We start from the raw sequence: 13,768 nt of genomic DNA, 5'->3' as shown, positions 1-13,768 counted from the left end.
AATTCTTCCTGAGGGGTGGATTAAGGGTGGCAAATTTTTCTCTTTTCTTTTTATTACTTTTTTTAAGACTGGATCTTGCTCTGTCACTCAGGCTGGAGTACAGTGGCATGATCACAGTCCACTATAGCCTAGACTACTAGGCTCAAGCAATCCTTCTGCCTCAGCCTCCTGAGTAGCTGGGACTACAGATGTGCATCACCATGCCTGGCTAATTTTCTTATTTTTTGTAGAGACGAGGGTCTCACTGTGCTGTTCAGGCTTGTACTGAACTTTTGAGCTCAAGTGAACTTTCTGGCTCAGCCTCCCAAAGTGCTAGGATTACAGGTGTGAGTCACTGTGCCCGGCCAAATTGTTATTTTTTCTTGGAATTTAGGATGGTTCAAGTCATCCTTGCTTCTAAAAATTAAAGTGCTAGTTACAAAAGAAAAAGAGTAGTTTTACAGGTAAGATTTTCTTTTTTTCACATGGAGCAGACATATCTGCACATGGCATTCACTTGGACATGATGGCTATAAATTAAATTAAAAACATAATTTATTGCAACATGCACTGTGGCATTTAAGAAAAAACAATTTGTGATTCCCAAAATATACCTCTTGTTTCTTCTGAAAAATATTTTTAGTTATCTTTTATTTATAGAACTTGCACATCGGCTGGGCGCGGTGGCTCAAGCCTGTAATCCCAGCACTTTGGGAGGCCGAGATGGGCGGATCACGAGGTCAGGAGATCGAGACCATCCTGGCTAACACGGTGAAACCACGTCTCTACTAAAAACACAAAAAATGAGCTGGTCGTGGTGGCGCTGCCTGTGGTCCCAGCTACTCGGGAGGCTGAGGCAGGAGAATGGCGGGAACCCAGAGGCGGAGCTTGCAGTGAGCTGAGATCCGGCCACTGCACTCCAGCCTGGGCGACAGAGCGAGACTCAGTCTCCAAAAAAAAAAAAAAAAAAAAAGAACTTGCACATCAAGTTGCAATATAAACTCTCCAGATGCCTACATGAGTATAAATAATTTAGAGACAAAGAAAAGAGTCAGGGAAGGTAAAAAAAAAAAAACAAACAACATCCTGTTTCAGTTTCTCCTGTCACTTTATGCTAAGTGGATCTGGAGTTAAGAAAAAAGTAACTGATCAAAGGAAGGACTGACAGTATTTGTCAAAGATGGTAAGTTGAAAAAAATTTCTTTTCCCTGCCTGGTGATAAGCTAAAAGAAAAATTTCAGGTATTATTTAGTTTTATTCACTAATAGAATATGCAATAAATTCTTTAAAATATTCTCTGTATTCATCAATGTTCCTGAGTTTACTGTCAAATAATACTGTAGAGAGTAAGTAAACGTTTTTATAAAGGTCTTATGTGAAAATTATCAGAAATGAGCATTAATTAAATATATTACATTTTGTGAATTACTTCAACATATAAAGGGATTGTCTTTTTGAGTACATTAAAGGATGGGCACTAAGTATGATGTTCTTAAATAGTTCCATGAGGAAAACCTGTTCCTGAAACATTTTTTCTCATATAACAATATTTACACATATGAAATCTCTAGTTTTTATGTGTACTATGTAGGTGCAAAGATGAACATAGTTAATCTTTGTAAAAATATAAGTTAATCAAAATACACATCTTTTAATAACAAATCTACCAAAAATAAAATATTTCACAATATATTGGATTATGTGTAACCCTAAAACAATAAGCAATCTAAAACCACGTGTATTTGCTTTGAATTTTATTACGTTTAGATATTGGTGGATGTAGCTTCTAAATGCTTTTCTTTTCTCTGGTAATTTAAATAATTTCTATCCACTGAAATAAAGTGTTGGCAGCTAATTAATAAAATAAGATGTGAGAGAGACAGCCAGATTCAAATACTGCTCTACATTCAACCCAGAATTCCCTATCAAGTATATAGTTTGAAGTTCTCAATTTTTTAGTTTACTTATTGTGTTCTAATACATAAGCCATATCTACATTTAACCATTTAAACTATTATGATGGTTTTGGAGCTTGGCACATCTGAGTTAGAATATTCACTCTAATACTTCCTAACTGTGTGATCATAGGTACCTATCTCCAAAGCATCTAACAGTGATTAGTAACTCTTCTTAAGAAAAAAATACTTTGAAGAATGATTTTTCTGAAATACATTTTATTCTCTATTGGTAAATAATTGAACAAACTAGATGTTACAAAAAAGAGGACACACAAAAAATTTATTCCCAAAAGTATACATTTTCAATTATATATCTTTTCTGTTTGTATGATTTAAAGAGTCTATCACATTGCATTCTAAAGGAAATGAGCATACCAAAGGAATCTATATGTTCACCCAAGATTTGTTTGCAGGAACATTCACCCACATTCAAGAGATGAAAAAAAAAGAGAGACAATATTTATGCATTTTCACAAGTTCATAAAAACACAACTTAGTTCTTATCCCCCCTCAAATTTGTGAATGTATTTACACATAGAATACAGTTTAAAAATCAGATTTTAAAGTTTATTTTAAACATTAGGAAAACTGACTGAAAATTCACGCACAGCATAACTTCATCCCATATAATTCAGATAATTCTACTATAAGAATGTTTCACTATTAACATTTAACAAATGTATTTATTAGTTTTTTTGGCTGCTGTGTAAGATAAACTAGGTTACTGCATATCATAAAAAGAGTATGTTATTAGTCATAGTATACCATTATCCAATTCTTGAGTATCATTCATATTTTGTATTAAGAGTTTATAAATCTTTCTTCTATTATTTATCTTTCTTTTACTTTATTACTCTTTATTAATCTTTCTTCTACTACCTTGTACATCTTTTACTGTTTCATGGTGCTATAATTATTCTTTCTAAAATAATCACACAAGAAATTGCAATATAAATCATGTATATAGATAAAACCCAACAAAACTAAACAAACTATTTCCTTCATCAATGAAAATATTTTATTAACTTGATATACTTAAAATGTATACTTTATAAGGAAAATAAAAACTTGCAAACAATAAATAAAAAATTTTAAAGGTAACATTTGTTTTATTAAAAAGTAATTGCCTACCAGATATTTCTGAAGAGGAGCAAGCTTGTGTCCAAAAAATAAATTAGACAATGATTAAATTATATGAATAACATATTAGCATGAAGTCACCAATACGCTTTTTTTCAGAATACCATATACAGAAATAAAATGTTAATGTAGAAATACAATTATTTGATTATCTGTATTCAAATAAGTTATCTTAAAATTAAAGAGTAAAGAAATAAAAATCAGTAACTACTGTTTAGTGCCAAAATCAATAACCTTCTTATTTTCCTTAAAACAACTAACAAAAACTTTAAGTTCTCACAACAATAGTCCTCATAACAACAATATTAAAAAGCAAGTATTGACATACATATCCTGTAACTATTGCAATACCATCTCTGGAGTTCTGTTATTCAGTCAAAATATACTGTAGGAAAGACATTATGCATTATAACACCTGGTTTCTTCCTTTTGAAAGACTTTAGTATTTTTCAGTCATTCCACTTCCTCAGTGCTGGTTTAACAATCCTTTCAAAATATTTATTGAGCACCATTTAGTGGTGTCAGATTCTGAGCTAGACTCTGAATACTACAAAGAATAAACATATTTCCACTGTTAAGGAAATGAGAAGCTCACATGAATCATCATAATGGAATGGGACAAAGACTACAACAAAGGCAATTATAAGGTGCTGTGAGAGCTGGGAGGGGGAAATTCTTGGACAGTAAGGTAAGGCATAATAGATGACACAGCATTTGTGCTGAATCTTGAAAGATAAAGAACTCCTCTGGCAGATAAAGTTGGGGAAAAAGACCTCCTAGGCTGAGGTGATCTTATATAAATGGCAAGGAAGAAGAGCATGGTTTATCCAGGAAACAGCAACTGACTTGTAATAACTGTAGCATTGGGTACGTGTAAAACATCAGTGGGAGATGAAGTGCACAGGCAAGCAGGTGCCGAATCAGGGAGATATTCTTTTGGCATAGTGATGTGCTTTTCAATGCATGGGTAAAAACAGGAGTAAACCGAGTTAGTTCACAGTTGCTAGATTCTATTTCTCCCTGGAAATAGAAGGCAAGATCTTTTGCTAAGGAAGAGGGGAATCAGATAAAATAATGAGGGATGATGAGAATTAGAGGTCTCAGTATGTTAGACCTTGATGGCTATTTATGTAGGGAATAAGGAACAGGGCTATTGAAAATTTTCTATTAGAGAAAGATAAAATATTAGGAACCACAAACAATAATGTGTTTTTAATAGTGTCATTTTTATAATAACAGTTTAAAAATGTGTTACTGAGAAGATAATAATTCATGTTCCTTCTACTGTCTTTGTCATTATTTTCATCTCTCTCCTTTACCGTAATAAAAGCATTATTCTATTTAATAATTATTTAGTGTATGCCAGAAAGAACAAAACAGGATGGAAACTAAAGTAAGTTACCTATGCAAATACCAAGTTCTATCATTAAATAACAGAAGAGAACAATTTCTTCCAAAATCTTGCCAAAATCTCTGGAAAGTGTAAATCTAGGAAAATGCATTAGTCTGTCTTCTTCCACCCCTATCCAAACATCTACCTCTTTAGAGCTCTATTTGGTATTTCTAAAAATACTCTCCCCCTCCCCACATACATACACACTAAAAATATTTTCAGTAAACAGAACTATAAAAACTCACACAAAATATTCTAATTGCCACAAAATATCTCATAAAAATTTAGCTTATAATAATCAAAGTAACAGAATTATTCTGTAAAAAAAGGTTTTCCTACCAGATGCATCTGATGATTTGCGTGCTTGATCAAAAAGAATAAACAGAGATTAAATAACATATAAAATAACATACCTACAAGAAATTACCCATCTATACATGTTTGCTACTGTACTGCACATAGAAATAGAATGATATAACAATTGAATATACATACCAAATGTTTTATATAAGGATTACAAGAAATTCTTTGGATATCCTTTTTTTAAAACCAACCAAAACTTTTCTCTGGAGATGTGCTAATACATTATCATCTTCTATCCTTTGAAACTGAAGAATAATTGTGTTCACTTTGCTGAAGGGGCACTTTACTTGCCTCATCATATTAAACATACTGATTCAAACTAAATTCACTATAACCTTAAAAATGATAGTGGGTATTAAAAACAACTTTAATACTTCAGTTGTAATTGTACAGTTTATTGGATTGGACTATGCCTACTTTTGATTTCTAAGATGATTAATTAGCCTTTCTATAAAGACTAAAGTCACATATATATGATTATTTGCAAGTTTAATAGGCAATGAAAGTTACACTTCCTATTACAATATTTATTTTACTCTTCTTTCCTCTCTGTGTTTTATTACTTGTTAATTTTTCATCAAGTCTTAGTACAAGGGAACAGCATAATTGACTCACTAAACTGTGAAAAATAAAAATTTTTATTATAGTTTTATATGGAAAAATATTAACTTTTAATGAGACATATATTTAAATAATCATTCTAATAGAAATACATTAACTTATTTGACTCACATCTACATGGATAGATGGATACACTATGAATTCACACAATGTATTCATTCACAACTAATCATATGTACATGCTTTCTCTCCCAACAGCTCTCCATCTGGGGATGTTGTGGATTTTGTAGGCCATCCATACCATGTTTGACTAGTGATGTTTCCTATATAATTTTGTAATGAAAACTCAAAGTAAATTTATAGTCATAAAACTAATGACCCAGGCAACCTCTGAAATGCTCCTTGAAGTATATTTTACTTCCTTAATTGTTCAATAAAGCTTTTTCCTGTAGGAGTATTATATCTACTACAATCATATGTCAAGGATTTTCCAGAAAGGCCTGAATTCAAATATTTTGTCTTGTTACCCGACAATATAGAGTTAAGAATGGATTCTTAGATGATAAGGAATGCACAGTATCAACTTTGGCAGTAACAAATGGCTCAATAAATGGCAGCATCAATTTATTGTTCCACCATATCCTTGATGCCCTATATCCACAACAAAATTTGTTAATGTTGGACTTTCCATTTTTTGCTAATCTAATGAGTATAAAAAATCATATCTTATTGTTAAAGATTAGGTAAATATCCCTTGGTAGAATTCTATACTTTTTCCCTTAAAGGTCTTATTACACTTTTATTAGATTTATACCTAGGTTATTTAGCACTCTGGTTGCTATTGTAAAAGGTAGATTTTAAAAAATTACCTTTTTTGTTTGTTGCTGATGTATAGAACATAGCTGATGTTTATATATTGATTTTGTTTTTTATGTCTGGCAATCTTGCCAGACTCCTATCAATTCTGAAATCACATTGGTAGATTCACTGGAGTCTTCTATGTAACTAATCACAAATCATTTGTGAATAATGACAATTTGGCTCCGTCCATGCTTTTCTTGTTTTACTGCTCGGGTTATGACTAACAGTGCAATGATGTACAGAAAAAATGGCAGTGGGCATCCTTTTCCTATTCCCAACTTCAGAGAAAATGTATCTAACTAATTTTCTTTTCCTATACTTGACTTGTAAAACTATCCTAGAATTCATAAACGAATTTAAGAGTGTTTTCTCTTTTTCAATGCACTGGAAAATTTCATACAAGATTGAAATTTTTGTTCTTTGAATGTTTCCTAAAACTTGTATGTAAAACTCTCCAGTCCTAATTTTGTTAAGTTCTGAATAAAGTTTCTGTGATTCAATTTTTAAAATAGGTATAGTTCTAATTAGTCCTTTAAAATATTTTTCCATAAACTAATCTTTGATTCTCATGTATCTTTATTTTCTATTCTACCCACTGATCTTTGCTCATGTCTTTATTAGTTTCTTTCTTGTTTTGATTAACCATGTGGCTTTTTAAACTTGTTTTCTTATATCATGAATGTCTTTCTTTTTCCTAATTTAAGCACTTAAAATTTAATTCTATATCCACTTTGGCTGCACCCCACAAGTTCTGATACATAGTTACACCTTAAATTTACCAGTTAATTCTTTGGTAAGTTATTTAAAATTTTTAAATCTCCAAATGTATATATTTGTGTGATTTTTTAAAAGTTTTTTATTACTGATTGAACTTAATTACCTTGTGGTAATTAAGTAATTAAGAATTGATATACTGTAGCCTGTATATCAATTATTTGAAACTTGTTGAATACGTTTAGTCATATGATTAATTTTGTAAGTGTTCTACATATTCCTGTGTATTCTTGAATTACTGGGTAAGAATTCTCTATCTATATCTATAAAATTTCTCCTACATAGATCAATTTTGTTTTGTATATTTTAAGGCTCTGTTAGAATTATATACATTTTTTCCCTCATATTTATTTTTATGTCACTAATTTAATATAGTAGAGATATGTGATAATTTTACTATGTCTACTGACATTATTAGCAGGTTCTAATCCTGTTGTATCTAAATATCATTTGCAGTATGTGTGTAAGTGTGTGTGTGTGTGTGTGTGTGTCTATTTTTGTTTCTGGATTGTGAACACAAAGTTCAGTGGGGCTTTATCTGTGAGAAACCTGCAGGTCTTGGTCTGAGGATGTGTCCCAGTAAAGGGTTTTGTATTAGCTTCTGCCTGGTACAGAGTATATGTTACAAGCCTGCAACTCTTCTGGCAATGTATTTTATTGGTGGTTCCTAGACCACACAATTAATACAGATTAAAAACTGAAACATGCTTGAGAGGAGGCAGTTGATTAAAAATTCTCAGGAGAGGCATCCTACACATGCACACACATCCCTCCCCTGCTCCCAGGAACCCAAGCCAAGAAACACAAGCTTCCTTATTTTCTCCTTTTGTCAGTGGAGAGGTTTTACTTTCTAATCTAAGCTTTCACTGAGGTTATGATCCTTGCAGGATCCCAGCTTTATAAAGGGTGCTAAGAAATCCTAAACTGCATACATTAAACAACCTGTCTTCCATCTCTGTGAGGCCATTTTAAACGAAAGCCCCACCAAGTCTAAAAATGTCCTCAGGGCAGTTGAAGTATGCTCCCCCTTACAGCTCCGGTTTTCATTTACCACTTCAATTTTTGCACTTTGGGAATTTATTTTAATTCTAATTAAATTAGAATTCACTTAAAGAGTAAATTCAGGTATTCATTTAAAAGGGCACTTGTTACAGTTTATTCAGCATTTCAAGGTGCTGTTGATCTTCAATAATTTCTGCCTGAAAAGATTTTTAAGTTATCTAGTCTCCAATTTTGGATTTCTTTCTTTATAGGACAAGCTTCATGTTCAGATTGTAAGATAAAAAGACACCAGAATGTTTATGGACTTCATTTTTTTTATGCTGGAAATTCCAAATACTCACCAGGATATATTTAGGTACTGGCATCTTTGTTAATCTTGTCAAAGCAAAATGAGGTCTTTCAATTTACAGATTGAGGTTTTTCTTCAACTAACAAGTTTTCCTGAATCATATTTTTTATTATTGCTTCTGTTCTATAAATTATATCTGTTCTGTTCTGTTGGAATGCTATCCATTCAATTTGTAAAATGTCTTTTTATTTTCTTTTTAAATTTTTTGTCCTGCTTTTATTTAACATACTTTTCATCTTATAATTTTTATCTTGTCCATTTCCTCTACATTCTATTAGGGTCTATCTGGATAGATCTTCACATTATTAATTTACTTTTCTGCAGTGATTATTCTGCTTTTTACTGCCTCTAATGCAGCTTTATATTCTGAAAATGCCAGGTTTATTTTCTTATAACTTCTCCCTATCACATCATTATGCTTCTTTTCCATTCCTGCCTCTCAGCCAGTAATCTTTTCATTCTAGGTTCTTGTTATATCTTTGTTTCATGTCTTAGTTCACTAACTCCATACTCACTTAAAATTTTAAGAATTAACACAGATGGAATCTATAACTTTTTGTGTTATACTTTCCTGCACAAATATTTTCTAAATATAAGTTCATTCTCTACCTCTTGAAGACTGTGACTTTATCGTTTTATGGTGTATAACCTCTTTTATAGGTTCTGCATTGTTGCTTTTCTTGTTTATTCATTCATGAACAATTATAAGCTTTTCAAAACTTTACAAATGCCCCAAATAAGGTAAGTGTTTTTTCTTTGGCCCTTCTCACTTCCTATTTAGGTGCTGTTAGACTAAACTCTTCACATCATTTAGTGTACACATACTTACATTATCAGTTAAGTAATCCAGTGACCTTCATAAATGGGAATGTGGCCAGGACTATAGGATTCCTTGCTGGTAGTGATGCCTTCTACGTTAGGAAAGAGCCTTCTATATTTAAAGAGAGTCCACTTTTCAACTTGAAATGGCCTAATACATTCTTGGTTGTCCCACTATAGCTGTTTTAGAATGAAAGTAATGAGCAGTATTGGATCTTCCACTTATTTTCCTCATCCCTCCAAGTTAGTGAGGGTGAAACTATTGTTTATTTCTTTTCCATGAAGAAAAGCTACTCAAATTAAAACTGTTAATTAGACTTTGGAGTCTGATCATCAAAATCTTGTACATATTTGGGCAAATAACCATCTTTAATTTCAGAAATGATGTACTGCTTTCCCAATTTTCTTTTTCTTATAGGATTTTCAGTCAGAATCCAGAAAGGGAAATTAATGAAGTGTTGGTGGTATTCAAGTCTGTATGGTGTTGTAATTCATAGCAGATTCATGCCTTCTTTTTCAGAGATTTGCCCTCAACTACAGCTGGGCCAGGGTTCTCACCCAGGATTTTGATATAATGATGCTAGTTATATCAATAAGCACATAAACTAGGAAAGCACGTAAACTTTGAAACTTTCAGATGACTAAGCTCCACTTTGCACAAGCATCAGAGAAACCTATTCACTACACAGTGAGGATAATAAAGCAAATACAAGGAAAAAAGTAAAGACATCATGTGATCTCAGAGAGAAAAACTGAGAAAGGTACTATTATGATTCTAATCAGCTTTCCAAATCAATTCTCCTCTTTGGGACAGCTCAACTCTACTTTTGCCTTTGAGCTCCATGACATACTCTGCATCCCAATACCAGTACCTTCTTCTGCTTAAGCTTATTTGAGTAAGTCGCTACATCCTCTAAACAAAAGGGCCTTACAATAGTTTGACTGATTTCTAGAGAGGTTCCTTTAGTATTTCTTTATAGACCTTGTTTGCTTAACAAGAGCAAAAACTTCACAAAAAGGGTCTAAGAAAAACATTTAGAAAGTGAAGGCTCTTTTCACACTTATGACCAATTTTTTTAAATACTAGAAAGATAAAGGTACTGACTGGTACAACTTGGTTTCTTAAGCATTTTATATGACTTCATCCTACAAAGTTGATGAAGGAACAAGTAAATACTATGGTTACTGTATTTTTTGAACCAAAAAAATCAAAACCCACACTAATATTTTTCATTGGCAATGTAAGGAAAGTGTTCAAGTATGTAAAAATGAATTATATTTAGTTTATCATTAATTCTATAAGTATTTATTGGGTTCCTTGCTGTGTTTGGGGTACTGGGGTGACTACTAGAAACATACAATGAATAAGGCACTATCGTTGACCAGAGTTCAACATTTAGAGATTAGAAAGTGACACACAAATTTATAATTTCAATATAATACAATAATTGTTATAGTTTGTAAGTGTGCTTTGGGAGTACAGAGAAATCACCTAATTCTACAGGGTCAGTGTCGGAGATACTAACCGGTTCTCTGAATTTTTATGATAAAGACTATAAATATGGAAAGGTAGCAAGGAATTATATGTAATGTAGTATGGCTAGATCAAAACTTGTGAGAGAGATTTTGCAAATAAAACCAGAAAGGTAAGTCATTGATTGCATATGACCTAATAAGGAGTTTAACTTTTATTTTAAAGGCAATAGGGAATAATTGAAAGTTTTCACGTTAGGTTAAAAAATGGGCACATTTGCATTTTAAAACTTTCAGTGTGGAAAACGGCCTGGAAGATATAAAACTGGAAGCTGGGACACCAGTGATGCAGTTATTGTAATAGGATTGAGAAGAGATCTAGAAGCCTTCCCAGAGTCAATAAGACTGGAGAATATTGAGTGATTTCTGATGTAGAATCAATAGAACTTAATGACTGAGTTCATGTCTGAGGGTAAGAAACAAGCTAGAAATGACCAAGGTTTCTGTTTTCACTTCCTGCATGGGCAGTGAGATCATTAACAGATATCAGAGTCAATGAAAATGGAACAGATTTAGGGATGATAAAAGAAAATCCACTTTTGAACTGAATGTTCAGGTAATGATTGAAACGTAGGCATGGATGAGATTTTTTGGAGAGAATGTAGCATCAAAAGAAGGCCAAAGATGGATTCTCAGAGAAAACCAACATTTAATTGGCAAAGGATAAAAGGAATAGCCTTATAACGAGAAAAGTACCACGTACACAAAAATACCACATGTGTAGTTATAGACTTAGATTAAAAGGCCTAGCACTTGCTTATTTTTACAAATAAAACCACACTTCACTTTTTATTTTCCACATTTTGAAATGGCTAGGGCATTTAACCATTTATGACATGATTAAAATCAGTTGAAATTGGGCAATCTCGACAAAGTCAGAATGCCTAGCTGTGATTACTATGATTACTGTGGTATAAAATGGCTAGAAGAGAAGGCCAGTATAATCAAATATATCAAATACTATCTATAATGCATAGCTTTTTAAAGAAAAATAAAGCAATAGTGAAGCAACAACATTTTTCTTCAGCTAAATCCAATCCATCCTGTTGTAAAACCACCAGAATACCATAGTGGTTACCTAAAGATTCTAGATTATATGCCAAATTTTCAAAGAGAAAATATACATTGATACATTGGCCTGATTCAAATAAAAATACGTATGATAACCAGGTATATTCAGTTTGATATCCATAGAAATCCTAAGGAATGCTATGTTGATTTTGTAATATTAGTTCAAATTTAGAAAAGCAGATCAGAAAGATCTATTTCAGTAACAGGAAAACAACAATCCAGTTAATTCTTAATATTTTGCATGTTAAAATGTCCCTTTAATACCTAGTATTATTCTATAAACAAATATATAACAATGTTTAAGCTATATTGTACTGCAGCAGGATAAAGAATGATTATTGGTTATAATGAGGTGATCTCCAGTTATGAAAGAAAAGGTTCATCAATTTTGAATTCTATCATTATACAGCAAAAATCCACCTTTCAGTTTCTAAATTCCAATTCCAAATCTTTTAAATGCAAATTATAAGACTGTTATGTTATCAGAGAAACCATATTCTACTTCTCCTAAAAATATCTGAATCAAATGTTAACTTCCAAGCATCTTATTTTTTAGTTAAGCAAAAGATGCTAATGAATTATGCTCTAAGCAAATATTTTTCACTCTAACAACAGGATATCTATTTTTAGCTGCAGGTTTGGCTTGAAGTGACAGCTTTTACCCTGTGATAAACTGCAGTACATACTGTAGTATATTTTCTCAAAAAAACAGTTTTGGAAATATTTAGAAAAAATAAATCACATTACAATAAAAAAGAGACTAGTTGTCACAAGTGTACTTATTCTAAAAAACTATTTCCCCAAAAAACTGTTTATTAAACATTTTAACAAAACCTACAAAACCAAATACTCTAATTATTTCATCATTAAATCCTTATTTCTCAATAAATTTTAGGTAAAAACAACCAAGACATCAACAAAATTTTGGCAGCATCTTATTTTCAAGATTACTATTTTTAAAATCTAATAAAAACAATCTAACAAAAATTAGCATTAGGATGACAAAGCTAATCAAAGGAGAGTTAAACTAATTATCTTCAGGATCAGATACTAAAAGAAAATCCTCTCTTATGGTTAGTCTATTTACTAATTTATAACACAATTAATAACAGTGCCCAACAAATACAATAAATCGAACCATAAAGAAAATCAGAAACTGGTTATTGGTATTGATTATTAATAGTGACATTAATTGTTTACAGTTCTTACTGGTTTTTGAAGGCAATTTACTAAAATGCCTAAGTACAAAAGCATCACCGCAAAATATAATTCACAGTAGCTCTGGCTTCATAGCTGTCCCTTCAAAAATAATTTTTCCTCTTATAAATATATATTTTAAAATAAACAGCTGCAGAGTCTCAGAGAGCATACTTACCACTCATGATGAAAAGCAACCTTTCCAAAACATATTGCTCAAAACAACAATCCAACAGCAAAGGGAGTTATGCTAATCTCTAGAGGGAGAAGAACCGATGGTGTAAACACACACACTGGAGCACGCAGCACACAGAAAACGAAAAGAGCTTTCTTTTGTTTTAAAAAGAGAAGCCCCTAGAAACAAAGCATAACTGCCTAGCATGAGATATCACTAGTAAACATCAGATTAATGCCAAAGATGTCTATAACTAGATTGAATTTCTTTCAAGCTAGTTATCCCAGCCTCCTTCATATACCACTAGAACAACTCAAAATGGCAGGGAGAAAATGTTCGAACCAGGATGTATAAGATGTTCTCAATTATATCAGCATGAGTTGTTACCACGGCAACATTAGACCAGAATTATCAGTTCACTTGTATCCAAGGCGTAGATTTTCTAAAGCTTTAATCAACCAGACAAATAAAATACCTTTTTATTTTAGAGCCACATGATTTTAAATTACCATATTCCTTAAATTTAAGCACTAATCTATGCTTTTTACATCTTTCAAAGATATGAAAAAATTACTGTTTTCTTCAAATACTCA

The 13,768-nt window shown here is 31.9% G+C and overlaps 1 protein-coding gene across 20 annotated transcripts in view; it reads right to left on the bottom strand.

Moving 5' to 3' along the window:
• Positions 1-13,768, bottom strand: part of PRKACB (protein kinase cAMP-activated catalytic subunit beta) — a 166,308-nt gene that overhangs the window by 54,346 nt on the left and 98,194 nt on the right. For 3 of the 20 annotated variants that reach the window (XM_031650319.1, XM_031650320.1, XM_031650301.1), the window contains exon 2: positions 2,313-2,321. The exons of 6 other annotated variants lie outside the window; for them this stretch is intronic. In XM_031650319.1, coding sequence (XP_031506179.1) covers positions 2,313-2,321 — 9 coding nt within the window. Of the gene's footprint in view, positions 1-2,312; positions 2,322-3,068; positions 3,093-4,809; positions 4,834-13,178; positions 13,734-13,768 lie in introns of those variants that run through there. 11 more of the 20 variants (XM_031650323.1, XM_031650306.1, XM_031650304.1 and 8 more) reach the window with 11 other exon arrangements.

This window comes from Papio anubis, chromosome 1, assembly GCF_008728515.1.
Source record: "Papio anubis isolate 15944 chromosome 1, Panubis1.0, whole genome shotgun sequence".
Classification (NCBI taxonomy): domain Eukaryota; kingdom Metazoa; phylum Chordata; class Mammalia; order Primates; family Cercopithecidae; genus Papio; species Papio anubis.
Note: the sequence above shows the minus strand (reverse complement) of the source record. Positions and strands in the feature narration are given on the sequence as shown.